General features: G+C 38.2%; 1 protein-coding gene across 1 annotated transcript; it reads left to right on the forward strand.

Annotated features, from left to right (window-relative positions):
- Positions 1-387: 387 nt before the first annotated feature.
- Positions 388-17,927, forward strand: LOC127803885 (SKP1-like protein 1B). Its single transcript, XM_052340489.1, has 2 exons — positions 388-754; positions 17,605-17,927. Exons 1-2 carry the CDS (start codon positions 458-460, stop codon positions 17,776-17,778), a joined length of 471 nt encoding a protein of 156 aa, XP_052196449.1. The 5' UTR covers positions 388-457; the 3' UTR covers positions 17,779-17,927.
- Positions 17,928-20,138: the final 2,211 nt, after the last annotated feature.

The following is a 20,138-nucleotide window of genomic DNA, read 5'->3' on the forward strand; positions in this document are numbered from 1 at the left end:
AAAAATAAATAATTTTTATCTTTTATTTTTAAATTTTACATATAATATGAAAAGTCATTAACATCTTTTATACTAGTTAGTAGTTTCAGATGCATAAGATTTATTTTTTGAGAATAAATATAAATATGAATTTTTACTATTTTGTGTAATAATTGAAATCTTTATATTTTTAAATATTATATTAATTTAAAATACTTATTTAATTTTATAAAAAATGTTTAATTTTTAAAATCAATTTGCAGTTTACCAACCTATCTGATCGGGTTGCTAAGATTTACATGTACCCCCGTCCCGCAGATGAGATGATTGCGCTCTGCCACGTGCACAGCTCCCTAATTTACAAAACTGCCCTCCAATCTTATTCATAGACCCCGTCTCCTCCTGTCAGTTATTCCCAAATTCCCAATTCGCATCCCCTCTCTCTCTCTCTCTCGGGTTAGGGTTTCGTGTGGAGACGATGTCGTGGACGAAGAAGGTCACGCTGAGGAGCTCGGACGGGGAGGCGTTCGAGGTGGAGGAGGCCGTGGTGGCGGAATCGCAGACGATAAAGCATATGATTGAGGATGATTGTGCCAACAGCATCATACCGCTTCCGAACGTCACAAGTAAGATCTTGGCTAAGGTCATAGAGTACTGTAAGAAGCACGTTGAGGCCGCCTCCAAGAGCGAGGATCGTGCACCTGATGAAGAACTGAAGGCCTGGGATGCCGACTTCGTCAAAGTGGACCAGCCCACCCTGTTCGATCTCATCTTGGTATCATCCCTCCCTATAGCCTTGATTTTTAAGTATATGTAGGATTTTTTTCTTTTTAATGTTTTGGTGCTTCTTGTTGACGTCTTAGGGCATTTAGGTTCTAATTTGATATCTTTTGCAGTGTCTTCTTATTAGGGATAGAATTTCGTTATTGAGTTCTGGGCAGTACTCACCTGTTGCTTGTGCCTGTACGTTTCTTGGTTTGGCAACGCGATAAGGTTTCCCTTCTCGTCTAATGGCGTTTTCTGGAGTTTGGAGTTGTGTGTTCGCAGTTGTTACTATCGAGCAACTTTATATGATGATCAGTTTTGGGGCCTGCTTATGCCTTCCTCTGGCATACCTAATTTCTTTTTAAATCTGGAGGATTGGAAGATTGATCTGGTTTATGGAAGTGTGTTTTCTTATTATTGAGGTTTCAGGTGTCTGGGAATTTATTAATGATGAATGGCAATGAGATTTTTGGTGGTTGTTATTCCTGATGGCTTGACACTGTAATCGGCATATATTGTTCTTTGGTGTAAGTCATAATAATTATTGTTCCAGTGTCAAAGAGTTTGTAGTCTTTTTATATTTTCCTATTCTTGGGATGGTGGCAAGTTGGAACAGGAGTTTTGGAGTTCTAAAATTGCTCATTAATGAATGAATAAGAAGAGAAAGAACAAGGTCTGAGCTATAGCACCACAAAAAATTGCAAAACAAAGATATAGCCCATAACCCGTAAAGGGAATAAACAGAGTGCTGCAAAAGTATGCTCCCATTTGAGGAGAGTTAAAAATGTCTTATTGAGGTTGGCATAAACAAATAGGTGCTGAAGAAATGGAAAAAGAAGTCCAAACATCTCTAACGAAAAAAAGTATATGTTCTGTTGACTTGCTTTTTTGTACAAGTGCACCATTCTCGGCACATTAGCCTCTCCTTCTTAGGTTGTCAAATTGTTAAGTATGGAGTTGTACAAGATGCACCACTAGTTTTGCCCGGATGTAATTGCCAAGAATGACTGGAGAAAGAATTCAATCGTATTTCCCTTTTAAGGGATTACTGAATTTATGTACAAAGCTGCCTATCAAACTAGGAGGTTTCCAAATCCAGAATTGGAAACCTATACAATTTAGGATACAACTAATTTAGAATACAATCACAGCCATATTCCTTCTAGAAGATATGCCATGCATCTTTAGAAAGAAAAAAACAATCAAGTGATATGTCTTGCCCAAGGAGGAGGACAAGATCTATTACTTATCTTTGACACTCCCCCTCAAGATTGTGAGTGGATGTCATGCATTCCAATCTTGCTTATCAACCTTTGACACATAGCTACAGGTTTGGTCAACACATCTGCCAATTGGTCACTTGAGGATATATATGGGGTGCAAATTAGGCCACTCTTCAATTTTTCTTTAATAAAATGCCTATTTACTTCAACATGCTTTGTTCGGTCATGTTGAATAGGGTTGTGAGCATTGCTTATAGCTGATTTATTGTCACAGTAGTCTCATATGAGCTGTCCATTTGATTCTAAGATCATCCAATAATATTTTAAGCCATAATAACTCACTCATCCCTAGAGCCATTGACTTAAACTTTGTTTCAACACTTGATCGAGCCACCACACTTTGCTTTTTGCTTCTCCAAGTTACATGATTACCCCCCTAGAAATGTGCAAGAATCGAATGTAGACCTCCTACCCACCATAGATCCAACATAATCAACATTTGTGTAAGCCTCAAGAGACATAGTTTATCCTTTCTTAAATAGAATACCTCTCTCGGGGGTTCCCTTCAAGTAGTGTAAAATCCTATACACTGCCTTTAGATGAGTTTCTTTTGGGTTGTGCATGAATTGGCTAACCGTACTTACTGCATAGGTAATGTCTGGCCAAGTATCAGCTAGATAAATGAGCCTCCCAACCAATCTTTGATAGGATCCTTTATCTACTACACCATCTTTCAAAACCTCCCCTAATCGGTGATTAGCTTCAATTGTAGTGTCAACCGCCTTATTTCCCAACATTCCTGTTTCGACAAGTAGGTCTAACATGTACTTTTGTTGGGAGATAAAGATCCCCTCCTTAGAATGAGCCATTTCTATTTCCAAAAAATACTTCAATATGCCCAATTCTTTAATTAGACACTCTCTCAGTTTTTACATGTCGCCTTCATCATTTCCGGTGACTATAATGTCATCCACATACACTTAATAGCACTGTCACTCCCCTTGTAGCCGAGTGGTGGATGAACAATGTATGATCCCCTTTGGCTTTGCGTGTATCCCATACCAAGCATCACCTTTGTAAAACGGCCAAACCAAGCTCTTGGGGACTGTTCCAGTCCATACAGAGCCTTTTTTAATTTGCACACCACTTTTCCTTGGTTGGTAGACCAAAACCAGGTGGTAATTCCATATAAATATCCTCCTTTAGATCCCCATGCAAAAAGCATTTTTAACATCATATTATTGCAGTGGCTAGCCTAGATTAGCAGCTAAGGATAAAAACACCCTCACTGTATTCAATTTTGCAATTGTGGCAAAAGTATAAAGGTAGTCTACCCCATAAACTTGTGTGTAACCCTTAGCCACCAGCCTTTCTTTGTACCCTGTCCAAGGACCCATCTGATTCATATTTTACCGTGTAAACCCACTTACATCCTGTTATATATTGGGAGCACTGGCAGCCTTTAATCTTCTCAAGAAACCCATCAAACACCCCTCACAATCACTCACAACTCACTAGCCAACACACCACCACACAAACATATAATAGAGAATAAAAATTAATCAAGAATAGAACAATAAATGAAATATGCAAACCATACGAGGAGAGAGAATTTTATCCTAGTTCATGCCACGTGAATAGCACTATATCCAGCCTTGAAACCACCATCGAGCAGCCTTCTTTATTGATGGATAATAGTACAGGACTTTCCCTCCTCTTCTCTCCCACGATACAAGCTTTTCCAAGAATGAACAAGACTATTCTAACTCATAGCCTTCTCACTCCTTTGGCTCTCGTGAAAACAAAAAAAGACTATGCGATAGATCGACCCTTAGCCCTCTCTGTCCTATTTATAAAAAATAGGGTGATATTTCCTAGGGCCAGCTATGACATTACCGGATTTGCCCTCCACTAATTACTAATGTTACAAGAGTGCCACCTGCTTGTTAACTACTTCATAACTGCATATAAAACACGGCACATAATCCTATCACTAACTCGAGACAATCTTCAACAAATCTCCACCATTGTCTTGAGTGTGATACCTTCCATCTTCATCCATCAAAACCTTTGACTTGCTCTTCCTTTGGTTTCCCGCATGATAACCTGACCATCAACATCAACAAACATTAAGAACATCAAACCAATGCTGTAAATTTCAACAATGAGACACCTTGGATCATACTTCCATCTACATATCCTATATGATGGAGCGTGTAGCGCGAGTGTGAAGAAGACACCAAAATAAACTCTTGAAAGAACAAACTTCAATGGTCGAAGCTTGACTTTCAAGAAGACGCAAAAACAAAGCTGTTTTGCTAAGAAAACCTAAATAGGTTGCTGAAATTGTATTGAGCAAAACTTGATTACAAATTCTAGATTCTAGGCATATTTATAGTATTTGGCTAATCCAAATCCATCTAATATTTATAAACAAAATCCAACTAAAATCTTAATAAAAATAAAATTTTAATCCAACATGGAGTAGAATCCTAAATCAAGTAGAAATATGAAGTAGAATCCTAAATCAAGTAGAATTCTAAAACATATGAAGTATTAAAATATTGTTCTGCCGCTACTATTCCAGTGATATTGTTCCGGTATGGTCGGGTCGGCCTTGGGTCGGGTCTTGATTAGTGATCGCATCATTCACCTCCACTTGAGAAAAAATTCGACCTCGAATTTTTATCCGAGTAGGACAAATCCACGTTCGACAAGTACAAAGAGAGACTAGGCACATTGAATGTTTAGAAATACCCATATGATTAGGCAAATCCACAACATAAGCATTATCATCGGTCTTTTTTGTAATCTTGTAAGGACCGACCATACTTCTTTGACTTGAACTTGTTTTGCTTTCCTGCTAGAATTCGTTCATTCTTCAAGAATATTATGACTTCATCTTCAACCTCAAATACCTTGTGCTTCCTATGCTTGTCAGTTGTCGTCTTGTACTTCTTATTTGTGCAACCTTTGCTTGACATCTTCCTAAACCGCTTGAACTTTTTTGCTAAGGGAACATGAGCAAAGACATTCCTCCCCTTCTTAGCCATATCTGCGTTGGCATGGGTCCAACCATCGCCATGTTTGTTGCCTTCTGCCTCCATTGCATTATTACTGTTAGATTGAGGATGTTGAACATTCCATCTTGGGCACTTCTCTAATTTGGTAAATCTTATCACAGGTCTTTCTTCTCTCAGTAGCTTTCTTGATTTTGACTCCTCAACGGCTTTTGAATTCATTCGTAGATTTTTCTTGCCAGGAGAAGCATTCTTTTGCAACTGTTTTGAATAAAGGCTTATTCATGACTATCAACAGTCTCTCATCACTTAAAATATTGATGCTTGAATCCTCCTCTAGTCTAAGCACTTGATCAGCTATAGCAGCAGCTGTTATAACATTCTTAGTTTTAGAATCTAATTTCAGATTAATATCAAAAGTAGTTGCATTACCCGAGTTAACTAGTTTGGGAGATCCAACACCCCTATCCACAGAGACCCATGTGACCTTCTTGCTTTTGCAATCGCGAAGGTGAATATGTTCCTATTGCCTTCGATTCAACCATGCTAGAGCTTGAATAAACTGTAGAAGGATTTGCTACTATGACTTCCATCTCCTTTACAGTCGCAAGCCGATCAGAAGAAATGCCACCATTATTGGGTTGCGAAGCAATGCCTGAGCCCTCGGGACTGGAAAATACCCTAGTATGAGCAGTGTTCTAAAACGCGCTAGGCGCTAGTTGGGCGCCAAGCTGGGGCCTAGTGCCTAGGGCGCCTAGGCAGGGCTTAGGTGGGGCCTAGAAAAATTGTTTTTTTTTTTATTTTTTTGAACTTTTTGATGTAATGTCATATTATTTTCAAGTAAATCAAAGTAGAAAATCAACAATAATGCAATAACATATATATAATCTATAACTATTAGTAATATATGTATATATATAGCAATAACATATATATAATCTATAACTGTTAGTAATATATGTATATACATAGCAATAGCATATTATATTATATATATACTATATAGCAACACATATAGGCATATAGCAATAGCAGTAATATTGTAAATCGGGAAGAACAGCGAATCGAGTGCAAGATGGCTACTGCAAATCAGGAAGCACAACGAGAGAGAGAGAGAGAGAGAGAGAGATACTGGTGGTCGGAGGAAGAATAGCCTCAGCGAGCGAGAGAAACGACTGGTCCAGGCCAAGGGAAATCGGAAAATCTCAGCCAAGAGAGACGATGGTCAGCGACGGAGGAGGCAGAGGCGTCAACGGCGATGAGGATGAGCTTTCGAAGAGAGAGGCGGTCGCGGTTGGGAGAGAGCAATTGGGGCAGACGAGGAGAGGCCGCTCTGTTTTGTCTCCTCTCTTTAAAACCCTACAAATTTAGAAGTAGGCTGCCGAGGTGGTTAGGCGCCGCCTAGGCCTCTTGGGATGCCTAGGGGCCGCCGACGGCCGGTTTGGCGGACCGGTGCCTAGGGGTGCCGACTAGGACAAAATCGGGGGGGCCAACGTCCGCCTAACGCCTCAGCGGCGCCTAGGCAGTCGCCTAGGCCGATTTTTCGAACACTGAGTATGAGTCAATAATCTTGGAGTTTCTATTATGTTAGCAGCATAAATTAGACCTGATTTTGCAAACGTTGAGGTTGGTGGGACAACATAATCTTCAAAATCAAGCTCCAAACTCATCGAAAAGTCATTCTTTAGTTTATACACATCGTTTCCCCAATGGTTGTGTTGCTGCGCATTCCTCCTAACCCCTTTACCATTAGGGTTGGCTATCATACGACCAAGATCATCCTCATCGTCAGTATCATCCATCATTGGTCTTCTAGGATTAATGGCTGGTCTTCCCGGTTTAACATAACCGGCTTGATTTACGTCATTAGTCCTGTTTCGATTATCCTTAACTCGTTGTAAAACGCCCAATTGGTTGTGGATTCGCCCCAATTGTTGCTCCATTGTACGAGTTATTACCCGTTATTCTTTGATTGCTCTCCAAATCCCTGGCAGCCCCCGATCACCGTCACAAGGCTGATTGCTATTGTTACCTTCAAGATTGGCCATCTGATTGGTTGATGAACCGCTCTGATACCACTTGACGCAGCGTGTAGCCCGAGTGTAAAGGAAACATGCTAAAATAAACTCTTGAAAGAACAAACTTCAATGGCTGAAGCTTGACTTTCAAGAAGACGCAAAAACAAGACTGTTTTGCCAAGAAAACCCAAATAGGTTGTGGAAATTGTATTGAGCAAAACTTGATTACAAACTTTAGATCCTAGACATATTTATAGTATTTGGCTAGTCCAAATCCATCTAATATTTGTAAACAAAATCCAACTAAAATCCTAATAAAAATAAAATCCTAATCCAACATGAAGTAGAATCCTAAATCAAGTAGAATTCTAAAACATATGGAGTATTAAAATATTGTTTTGCCGCTACTATTCCAGTTATATTGTTCCGGTGTGGTCGGGTCGGTCTTGGGTTGGGTCTTGATTGGTAGCCACATCACTATACATGCAACTTTAATTAGGATTATTCCTCCTTCTCAAGGGGTTTTCCTAATAAATAACTTTCTTAACATCAATATGATTGGTCCTTTCCATGATGTACTGCCCATTGGCTATTTCAACTTTCTCTACTTAGACATTCTTTTAGTGTTCCAGCTATACAACCTGCAACCTATAACTTTCTTTTTAAGTACACTCCACCACAAACCAAATCCATACTTAATGTTATTTCTTCATCCCAAAGGGTCCAACCTTTTTACATAGCATCACAACAACAGTGCACCTTACCCGGATTGGTCATAACACTGCTAGACTTACTCCTAGCTCCCAAAACCGGCCTTTAGCCTTTACCATCGTCTTCCCTTCTTATGTTTGCTTCAAAAAATTCAAAAGGACTGCTCATCTCTTTTGTGCCTCTTTTATCTATCAACTTAACGGAGTATGCTTAAGTTTGGGTAATCCTCGGCTGCCATAAGCTGTCCAATTCCTATTCCAACCTCTATGCCTTAGAATTTCCAGCTTCTCCTTTATCCTACACTCTCAAACACTAATCTAAGTTCTCAGCTACACCTTGAGAGTCTTCATGGACAAATTTCCAGAGAAGTTTCCTTACATTTCACTAGGCATACCATTGGATTACTCACAGCTTCCTCATGCACTCAATTTTAACCCTTGGACTTATCCTAAAGGGATCCGATTCCTTATACCTTCACCTTGGGAATTACTATCATACCTAGAGAGACCTTCTAAGCAACCAATCCTTGCTTACCTTTCCCTCTAGCCTCTTATCCCTTGGCTACACTATAAGATCACTTTTCCCTTAATTTTCACATGGATAATGGCTGTTAGTGATACCTATTTGACCTGAAATTAAGCCTTCATGTGCTGTTTTAACCAATGGCCATTTGTCTAGCCTTTTCCTAGACTTTTCCCCATTTCCAGCACCTTCCTTAATTCACAAATAGACACTTACACAGCACTCCACCCATTTAACCTAAGGAATCTTCCATTTAAGTCCAGGTTTCGTTTCTCCCGAAATTTACATGGCTCCATGCCATTCATTTGTTTGGACAAGAGTGCATCACCTCTTCTTATACAAGAGGTTCTATTTTCTAGCTTGTTCCTTAGCACTCAAAACCAATGCACAAGTATCTTAAACCCAACTCTTTCCATATCTCACTGGTAACTCACTTTATGTTCTATCTTTTACCCATCCTAGGCAACACTAGACCTTCTATTCCCTTGCTCATTACCTACAAGATGATTCTCCTTCCCTTTCCTTGCTTAACCCAGATTTTGATCAGCATATGGGCTACACCATACCAGACAACACTTGCACACACCCTTTTCCCCTCACTGTTCACAAGGACCTTCACTGCAAGAGCCAAAGCTATCTTAAACATTAGCTTCCTCCCTCTCCCAATCCAGCCCAAGCTTACACAATGAATATAACTAATTTTTTTTCCAGATTTCCCTATTGCTATACCCTGGTTCATAGGCTAGTTTCGGACATTCTCAAAGGATTCTCCTTGCTGTTTTTCTTTACACAGCATTCTAGATTCCATCTCTTGCCCTTAGTATCAGCTAATTGTATGTCCTATTGGTAGAGTTTTCCCACATAGGTAAGAACCCTAGCTTTAGAAGTCCTAGGCATACCTATTTTATAACTCTAAACCACCTAACCTTTCACACCAGAAGGAATTTCCAGCAAGCTCATACTCAATTCCCGCAAGCTCATATACGCTTGGGAATTTCTTAGGGACACACCATCTCCACTAGGTTCACTTCACATAGGTCCATCATGAGACAAGGCCTAGATAGGTTCCCCCTAGATCCTAGAAACTGATCTCTAATGGGCTTTTGACATATACAAGGTCTGTTTTGGAGACTTCTACATTTGGTAACCTTACCAAACTACATGGTTCCTATTCCCTTATACCTGTAAACTTTTCCCTCCCCTAATATCCCTAGCCTTAGATACCTTTTCTTAGTCCTCGCTCACCATTGTGAGCCATCCTCAACAAATGACGCTGCCTAGTTTATCCTAGGCTATCCTTAGTGGTTGTAGCTTATCCACATATAAATGCAAGCATGCACCACAGAACCTCCATTCTTGAGGGTTGCTTCCATCTCTTTAAGAGATTCTTGTGCAACTTCTTGGGACTTCAATTCTCCTCTATAAGTGAAATCCTTTACTATCTAATTCTTCCCAAGGACATTAGGCTTTCTTTTAAATCAAGGATATATTTTTACAGCTTCTAATATTCTGGAACAGCTTCACCATGCATCCTATTTTCTCCCATCTCCAATTCCCTTGACCTTAATTCTTAAGAGTTGCCTAGTAATACCATTTTCTTATTAGGAGTACACCCTAAACCTAGAACCTATGCTACTTTTCCAGCATTTCTAGAAATATTATAGGGCATATGCACTCTCATAACTAGATCCACTCATGGTACTAGAACATTCCGGTTTGGTTCTTTCTTGAGATTCTTTATTTCTGTTTGGGCAATTTCTCTTGATGTGGCCCTCATGACAATGAAAACATTTTATTGTTTTCCTATCATTCCTAGACTTGGAATGATAGGAATCATTCCTTAGATTTAAATTCTCTCTTTTCAGTCCTACTTCTAGCAGTTAGGATATCCCCGGTTGAACCTGTTCCTTCTAATTTCTGCTGCAACTCCTTAAGAGTTCAATGCCCCGAAAACATCTTCTAGGAATAATTTTTCCCTACCATGTTTTAATATATCAATAAAGGTTTCATATGTTCTTGGCTAAGGATGCAATAATACAAGGGCTTTATCTTCCTCATCATAGTTAATATTTATGTTTTCTAAGTCAAGACAGTTTATTAAACTCATCTATGTGATTATTAAGTTTCTGCCCTTCTTTCATTTTTAATGTAAACAACTTTTCTTTTAAATACAACCTATTTGACAAGGTTTTTTGTCATATAAAAACTCTCTAACAAGGTTTTTTGTCATATAAAAACTCTCTAATTTAGACCATAAAGCCTCGGTCGTTTCCTTCCTTAAAACTTTCCTAAGGACTTTATCTCCTAAACTTAGAATTAGAGTATTATAGGCCCTCTTGTTGATTTCTTTCCTACGCTCACTGAAATCTTTTTTTTGTTCTTCAGTGGCATTCTTGGGCAATTTCTTTTCTGCTTCTAAGGCTTCTTCTAATCCCAAATTTCCCAACAATGCCCTCATCTTAATTTTTCATAGATCGAAATCATTTGACCCATCAAATTTCTCTCTGTCATATCTCGCAGAAGAGGGTGTGAAAGCCATGACAAGGATTAAAACTAAAGATTTCTAGGGTTCTTGGCAAATCTTGATTTGAGTTCTTGGCTCTAATACCAATTTATTATAAATTGGGAGCACTGACAACCTTTAATTCTCTCAAGAAACTGATTAAACACCCTTCACAATCACTCACAACTTACTAGCCAACACATCACCACACGAACATATAATAGAGAACATAAATTAATCAAGAACAGAACAATAAATGAAACACGCAAACCATATGAGGGGAGAGAGTTTTATCCTGGTTCATGCCACGTGAATGACACTACATCCAACATTTAAACCACCATCGAGCAACCTTCTTTATTGATGGATAACAATACAAGACTTTCCCTCTTCCTCTCTCCCACGATAGAAGCTTTTCCAATAATGAATAAGACTATTTTAACTCACAGCCTTCTCATTCCCTTGGCTCTCGTGAAAACAAAAAGAGACTATGCGATAGATCGACCCTCAGTCCTCTCTGTCCTATTTATAGAAAATAATGTGATATTTACTAGGGCTGATTATGACATTACTGGATTTTCCCTCCACTAATAAATAATATTACAAGAGTGCCACCCGCTTGTCAACTACCCCATAACCGCATACAAAACACTGCACATAATCCTATAACTAACTCGAGACAATCTTCAACACATCCCACTAGATGTTTTCCTTTAGGCAACTGAACTAGCTCCCAAGTTTGATTCTTCTCTAGGGCTTCCATCTCAGCCTCTATGGCAGTCTTTCGATTCTCATTATCTATTGCTTCAAAAAAGGTTTTTGGAATAGGAATGGTATGAAGGCTAGTTAGGAAGGCTTTATGTCTAGATGACCGTTTGGATTAGGTTAGGAATAAGTGTAGGGGATGTTTTGTGCAAGTCCTTGTACCTTTCCTAAGAGCAATAGGCCAATCAAGATCACAATTAGAAGCTTTAGGCTCAACATCACACTGAGAAAATTCAGGTTCAGCATTAGGTATGGATTCAGTAGGTAAAATAGGTTCAACATCAGGTATGGATTCAGTAGGTAAATTACCTAGTGAGTTGTCTAGAGGGTTGACAGTCCTGGCAGTGACATAACTTGAATTAGATGTTGTAGCTTGCATAGGGGGAGGAACCAATACTTTTCTCCTTTTAGTATACCTGTAGTGGACTGGAAGTAGATAGTGAAGGCTTCCCTAGTGGCATACTTGGTGAGTCCCTTGGGATAACTGACGGGAGAGAAGAGGATGATAGCTCAGGAAGAACAAAAAACTGATCCTTATCCTCTAGAATTGGATTCTCCCCCCCGGGGATAAGGCTGTCCAAGACAAGGGAACATTTGTTGAAATAAAAACTCTCTTGGTAGGAGGGTGATAGCACTTGTAACTTTTTTGAACAGAAGAATATCCAATAAAAATACACTTGAGGGCACGAGGATTAAGTTTACTTATGTTAGGAGTATGAACATGGACAAAAGTGACATTCCCAAACACTTTAGGGTTCCAACAGCTAGTGATATGAAAGTCAAGATAGGTCTTGGTGAGGAGTTGGATTGGACTTTGAGAATCAAGGGTTTGAGAAGGTAGTTTGTTAATGAGAAAGGTGGTTGTTAAGGCTACTTCTCCCCCAATAATGTTTGGGAACATTATGGTGGAATAGAAGCGCTCTAGTAACAGCCAAGAGGTGGCCATTCTACCTCTCAGCCACTCCATTTTGCTGAGGGGGGTATAAGGGCAAGAGGATTCATGGATAATGCCTTCCTATTGAAAGAAAACAGATAAGGATTGATTGAAGTATTCTTTGGCATTATCAGATCTAAATATTTTAATCTCAACCCCAAACTGTTTTTAACCATGTTGTAGAACAACAACAACATATTCAGCTTTTATCCCACTATGTGGGGTCGACTACATGAATTCTAGATTTACATGTATTTCTGTCTTTTGTCATATATTCGTTTAGGTCCATACACTTCATATCAAACTTTAAATGTCTTTCCCAAAGTTTTCTTGGGTTTGCCACTACTTTTTTTGAGTAATTGCTTCATTTCATCAACTCTCCTCACATGAGCGTTTTTTGATCTTCTTCTCACATGACCAAATCATCTTAGTTTAGTCTCTCTCATCTTCTCCTCGATTGGCACTACTCCTATCTTATTACGAATAACCTCATTTCTAATTTTATCTTTTCTTGTATGGCCACATATCCATCTTAGTATCCTCATCTCCACTACGCTCGTTTTTTGCTCATGCTGGTATTTGATTGCCCAACATTCCGAGCCATACAACAAAACTGGTCTTATAGCTGTTCTATAGAATTTTCCTTTTAGTTTTAATGGGATTTTACCATCACATAACACCCCTGATGCATTTCTCCATTTTAGCCAACCTGCCTTAATTCTATGCGTGATGTCCTTGTGAATTTCTCCGTCTTTTTGAATCACTTATCCCAAATATCGAAAATGGTCTTTTCTTTGTATGATTTGGTCTTCTAATTTTATTATAACATCATCCACTCTTGCATTCTTACTAAATTTACATTCTATATATTTTGTTTTCCTTTTACTTAATTTAAATCCCTTGGATTCTAAATTGTTTCTTCACAACTCAAGCTTAGCGTTCACTCCCTCTTTTGTTTCATCCACCAACACTATGTCATCTGCAAATAGCATACACTATGACACCTCTGTCTGAATGTGTTTAGTGAGTTCATCCATTACTAAAGCAAATAAGTATAGACTTAGTGTAGAACCTTGATACAGTCCTATTGTAATTTTAAACGGTTTAGCATCCCATTCGCATTTTCTGACTCTTGTTTTTGCACCGTGACACATGTTCTTAAGGGCTTGTATATAGGCTATTCAGACTCTTTTCTTCTCTAAAACCCTTCATAATACTTCTCTAGGGACTCTATCATAGGCCTTTTTTTAAATCTATAAGTACCATATGCAGGTTCTTCTGATGATCCCAGTACCTTTCCATTAGGTGCCTAGGTATTCCATTGTTGACCTACCAGGCATGAAACCAAACTGATTTTTCGAGATGTTTGTTTCTTTTTTGAGCCTCTGCTCTATTACTCTTTCCCAGAGTTTCATGATATGACTCATTAACTTAATTTCTCTGTACTTTTCACAGTTTTGAACATCTCATTTGTTCTTGTATATAGGAATCAAAGTACTCTTCCTCCACTTATCTGGCATCTTTTTTAATTTAAGGATCGCGTTAAATAATTTCGTTAGCCAGGAGATACCTTATTCTCCCATGCATTTCCATGCTTCTATTGGTATATTATCTGGTCCATCGTCTTATGATTTTTCATATTTTTTAATGCTTGCCTTATTTCTTTTCAACTTATGCATCGATAAAATGTATAACTCATGTTCCCTTCGGAGTTACTAAAATGTCCCAACCTAACTCTTGTGTCCCCACCATCATTGAATAATTTTGTGAAATACTCTTTCCATCTCTTTTTAATCACTCCCTCATTCACTATTACATTTTGGTTTTCATCTTTTATGCATTTCACTTGGTTTAGATCCCTTGTTTTTCTTTCTCTTGCTTTAGCTAATTTATATATATCCCTTTCTCCATCTTATGTATCAAGTCGTTTATATAGATTCTCATATGCTTTTGATCTTGCTTCACTAACAACTCTTTTTGCTGTCTTTTTCGTTTCTTTATAATTTTTTAAGTTTTTTTTCTTGCTGCACTGATATACAATGTTATAACAAGTTTTCTTATTTCTAATTTTCTAATTTTCAAGTTTTCTTTTTTTTTTTAATCATGTTGTAGAATGTAGGAAAAATATTTCCCACCTCAGATTTATTTTTTAATAGATATAACCAAACTACCCTGGGTGTAATCATCCACAAAGGAGATAAACCAATGTGCCCCAGAGATGTTAGGAACAATGGAAGGGCCCATATATCACTGAATTAGAGTAAATGGAAGATTAGTTCTTTTATTAGGAGGAAATGATACTCTCTTGTGCTTTGCAAATTCACACACAACACAATGGAATTCTCTAACATCTAAACCCTTGAATAACAATGGAAACATCATTCTAATAACTAAAAAAGAGGGGTGACTAAGATGGTAATGGTGAAGCCATAGCTGATCCTTGTTGGACTGAGCAAGGAATGACACAGGGAAAGCTTTCTTCTTCTTAACCTAGTCACCCAATTCCTCAAGGTAGTAAAGTCTAGCCCTAGCCCTAGCATGCCCAATCATCTTCTTCGTGTCTTATTCATGAAACTCACATAAGGTTGGGTGAAAAATAACACTGTAGTTAGCATCCAAGGTGAGTTTTTAAATAGAGATGAGGTTAGTAAAGAGTTTACGGCACATGGAGGACATTCTTTAGGGTGAGATGTTTGTTAAGAAACACATCCCCTTGGCCAGTCACAGTGGTTAAGGATCCATCTGCCATTGTGATTTTTCTGAACTTGAACAGGGGTTATATGAGATGAATTGATGTGAGAAATAGGTCATGTGATTCGTGGCTCTAGAGTCTAGGATTTAGGTATTAGGTTGGGCATTTTCTTGTCAGAGATTCCAATGAGCTCCTCAACTTTTCAATTTCTCCTTTGTTAAGTTCTAGTGCATCTCCCTGTTCTGGAATCCTTTGCTCAGTTTGTTGATGGCTGCTGGCCACACAAACTTGTCTTTGGCCTTTCAGTTGTCCTCCCTTGGATGGCTTTCCATGGAGATTTCAGCACTTCTCTATGGTGTGCCAGGGCTTTTTGCAATATGTACACCATGCTGAGCCCTTGTCCAATGTTGTCTTCTCCTCCCTAGACCCCTTATTTTGAGTAGAGGCCTTCAGGGATATAAGGGCTGAGTTCTCTATAGAAGAGCTGTCCAGCATCACTCCCTGTCTTCCTTTGCATGTATTATAGAAATCACCTCATTTAGAGATGGTAAATCCTCCGTACCGAGGATTTGAACACTCACTGCATCAAACTCCATGTTGAGGAAAGTCATATGTCCTTTTCTTCTCCACAAATCTCTTTTGTAAAGCTGCATCCTCACTACACTTCATTTTAAGGCACTGATAGTGGTCCAATTCCTGTCACAGAGTTTACCACCAATTTGCATGCTCTGTAATGGACCGGGGGCTTTGCTTGGTAGCTGCAACTTTAGTCCTGATCTTGTAGATCTGTGCAGCATCATGTACCTTGGAGTAGCTAAGCTTCACCGCAACCCAAATATCCTTGGCTGTTGTTCGGAACATGACCGTGTCACTAATCTCCGGAATCATGGAGTTCCATAGTCAGGACATGACTAAGGAGTCCTCATCCCATGCTGCAAACATGGGATCACCTTCTTTTGGATTGGTCCCCAATAGGTGGCTTAACTTCCCCTTCCCTTTTAGAAAAGTGCGGATCAACTTGGACCACTTCAAGAAGTTCTTACCATTCAACCGGTAAGATGCTTGAATATTTTGAAGCTCTCCTCCTGAGCCTACACCATTGCTTGCAGCAAACGGAACTTCGGTTGTACCACTGGAATCAGCCGAATCTGGCTTGGTATTGTGGGTATTGGACATCCTATCCTATGAAAGAAGATTGTTTTTTGATGAAGGCCATGACAATTGAACTCACAAAAGGGCAGTGACCGATGTCCTAAGACTCTGATACCATGTCAAGAATGACTGGAGAAAGAATTCAATCTTATTTCCCTTGGAGGGATTACTGAATTTATGTACAAAGCTGCCTATCAAACTAGGAAGTTTCCAAATCAGAATAGGAAATTTCCAAATCCAGAATTGGAAACCTATACAATTTAGGATACAACTAATTTAGAATACAATCACAGCCATATACCTTTAGAAGATATACCATTCATCTTTAGAAAGAAAAAACAATCAAGTGATATGTCTTGCCCGGGGAGGAGGACAAGATCTATTACTTATCTTTGACAGTAATATTTTATGTAACCCATTTTTTGGTCCAAGTCACCTTAATGGCAATGGTAGCTGTCTGTATTCTGCTTGTATTTCCCATCCCCCCACCCACCCGCTCAAAACAAAAACACAAGAGTAAGGGATTTTATTTTTGTGTTCTTTCCGGTTCCTTTTTCTATTTGCAGTGCTATTTATGAGTGCTTCCATTGCATAAATGGACATATTGTAAATTCAGTTTGGGTCTTACTGTAATTACATGCTTGGTGCGCCAGCTTCGTTGAGATATTAAAAATGATGGCTATAATTCGGAAGATTTGTCTAGATAGTGATCTAAGGTAGGCAGTGAGTTACTGTTGTGTATAGGCATGAGAGTTTTGTAGCATACTGGTATGTAATATCATCTGGTTTGCTGCAGTTAATGTATAAATTCATAGGCATTTGTTGGGAAAGTTCTCGATGATCATCTCATGTCAACTAAAACACTATGAGACTTGATCTGTTTTAGTTTTACATTCGTAAGTTTTGGATATGCACCTGGGGAAGAGATTTTTGTTTACCCAAATCAGTGGCGAGGTTATTTGTTTACCCCTTTTTTTTATAGAAATTATGTTCTATTGTTCTACAGTAGCGAAATATTTATAATTGTCTTATGGTTTATGTCCCTATCCCACTTGATTATTGGACGGATGGGGATTTAATATCAGCTATTATTCATCTTTTCTTCGAGGCGTTGAATTTGTTTTCGGATATGAAGTATTCTTTGGATTTTCGTGGTGTCGTTTAATTCACAGATAGATATGCATGTGACATGGTTATGGTTTGATCATACTTTCATGATGTTTCATTATGAATTGAATTTAAGCATTATATAGAATGATTCTTCCCTGCCTTGGCCTAATTTTATTTATTGAATATGGTGGTCCTGGTTGGTTGATTCAGGCAGCTAATTATCTGAACATAAAGAGCCTGCTAGATCTGACCTGCCAGACAGTTGCTGACATGATAAAATCGAAGACTCCAGAGGAGATTAGGAAGACGTTTAACATCAATAATGACTTCACCCCTGAAGAAGAGGAAGAGGTTCGGAGGGAGAACCAGTGGGCATTTGAGTAAAGAATAAATTTTTGGAAAAGCAAGAAACAGCGAAGACACCCCGGGGAAAAGAAGGAAGAAGAACAAATGGATGCATAAAAAATATTAGTGCTTAGTGTTATGTATCCCGCACTTTCGAGTAATCAATCCAAGTAATCTTCTATCGACTCTCTCCTGGTTTGTGCTCAGACGCTCATCAATTTAGGGTCAGCTGAGCTGCTCTGGTGGGTTTTATTGGGGAGAAATTATTGCATTGGCTTACTCTAAGGTTGACTTAGTCAATCAAATGCTGAGTCTACTTTGGATGAGAAGACTAAGTTTATATATATATATATATTTTATGTATTATCGTATTGAAAAATATTCTCATAAAAAAAGAGAAAATTAGTATTTATTTTTTCTGATATTGAACGAAGATTTTAACTCTTTATGGTGGTTAAAAAAATAGGAAGTACCCTTATTTATAGGTCTATTATCACCTATCTAATAAATATATAAATAATTAAAGGACAAACTATAAAAAGGTATTGTACTTTTGCATTAGTTTTGACCTTTTTAATATGTTGAGTTTTATGTTTAATTTTAATTTTATGATAAATTTCTAATTTTTTTCAATAATATATAAAAAAAATTGAGTTTATTTTCAAGTTTATAGAAGGGTATATTGGCTCTAGACCCTTATAGTTTAGGTTATTACACAAACCGAGGAATCAAATAAGTTTCGGTTTTGGAATCAGCATCAACAATCTTATCTTTCATCAGTGATGAAGTTAGGGTAATGGTAATGTTCTCCTTCCTCGTGGTGGTTTTGGTGTTAAGGATTTCTTCTTAGCTATGGCGATAATGGTGAATACAACAATGGGTTGTGTTTTCTTCATAGTTGGCAATTGCGGTGACAATTTTTTTCCTCAAGCCATTTTTTGGATGTGGTATTGGTGGAGACCCTCAATTTACTTGAGAAGTCGTTGGAGTATCTCTATTAACCATGGCTTTGTGGTGTTGGTTATCTCTTTTCCAAAAAGTCGCTAATTTTCTTTTTCCTTGACATTTGTTAAGGTAACTTTTAGGGATGCAATCGAACCGAGCCAAGTCTCAAGGTTGATTTACATTAGTCAAGTTTGAACTCGGCTTACAAGTAGCTCGTTTAGCTTTTAGTGAGCCAAGCTCAAGTTAGTGACAAGTGAAAACAACAAGAGAACAATAAGAAAATGGGACAACACTGGAAAAAGGGATAACAATGGCAACACTAATAGTGGCGAGCAAAGCCAATAACAATAGGTAGGAGAAATGGAGAATAATGGCAAAGTTAAAAGGAGACGATTGAGACAAAGACCATCGACAATGTCGATGGTAAATAAGTCAAATGGTGACATTGAAGGCAAATGTGAAGATGATAAAAATGGCTAATATTTGAGAAAAATGATAGCTCATGTAGAGACAAAAATATGTTTGTTTCAAAGATGAAATTTCATATTCTATCTTTAATGTTATCTCTATTAAAAAATAAATTTAAAGTTTGATAGTATTATGTTAAATAACATATTTACAAAAGGGTAAGGAGATCTTTTCCTTCCAACCAAAAGCAATATATATTGTAACTCATCTCGACACTAAAATTTTCTACCAAATTCATTTTTCCTTTTCCCAAACCATTTTCCCTCCCATTTTTTTTCCCCACCTACAATTGTCGTTCTTTCTTATTGCAGTCGACAGTCTTTTTTGTCATCATCGTCGCTTGCCTTTGTCTTGGTCATCGTTGGTCATTCTTCTTGTCGTAGTTGTTGTCGCCGCTTGTCCCTGTGTCACAACTATGGCTCTACTTTGGCTTTTACTTCTTCAATGTACCATTTGCAGTTTAGACAAACAACCATGATTTTAGGATGACTTTAGTTATATTATTGTTGGTGTGATTCTTCTATATTTTTGCAATATGTTGGATGCCTTATCTTGTCATCCTTTAGTATAAATAGAATAGGGGTGCAGTTTGTTTAATAAAGGCAAGCAAATCAATTTCACTTAAGCCTTACTGCTTAACGACTCAAGTTAGCCCACTTAATTTTTTTAACTCTTCATAGTCAACAAACTATGCAAAAGACTTCTAGCTTTTCTCTTCCTCATTCTTGTCTGACAAAAATTTGTCTTAGAGCCATGAGTTCCCAAAATCCTTTTGACCCCTAAAATGCTTCCAACTCCTAGAACTCAAACCATTCAAGAAATGTTCTAGCAGTTCGAAGATCGTATGTTGCGTCATATGCAACAATGGTTACTACCATAACCAGTTCCATTTGAAGGCTTGACGAAGAATCTTCCAATTGATAGCGCCGACAACGAAACGATACCCTCCAACGACAACTCATAGATGACATCAACTAGCCTCGGAT

Source organism: Diospyros lotus, chromosome 6 (genome assembly GCF_014633365.1).
Source record: "Diospyros lotus cultivar Yz01 chromosome 6, ASM1463336v1, whole genome shotgun sequence".
NCBI lineage: Eukaryota > Viridiplantae > Streptophyta > Magnoliopsida > Ericales > Ebenaceae > Diospyros > Diospyros lotus.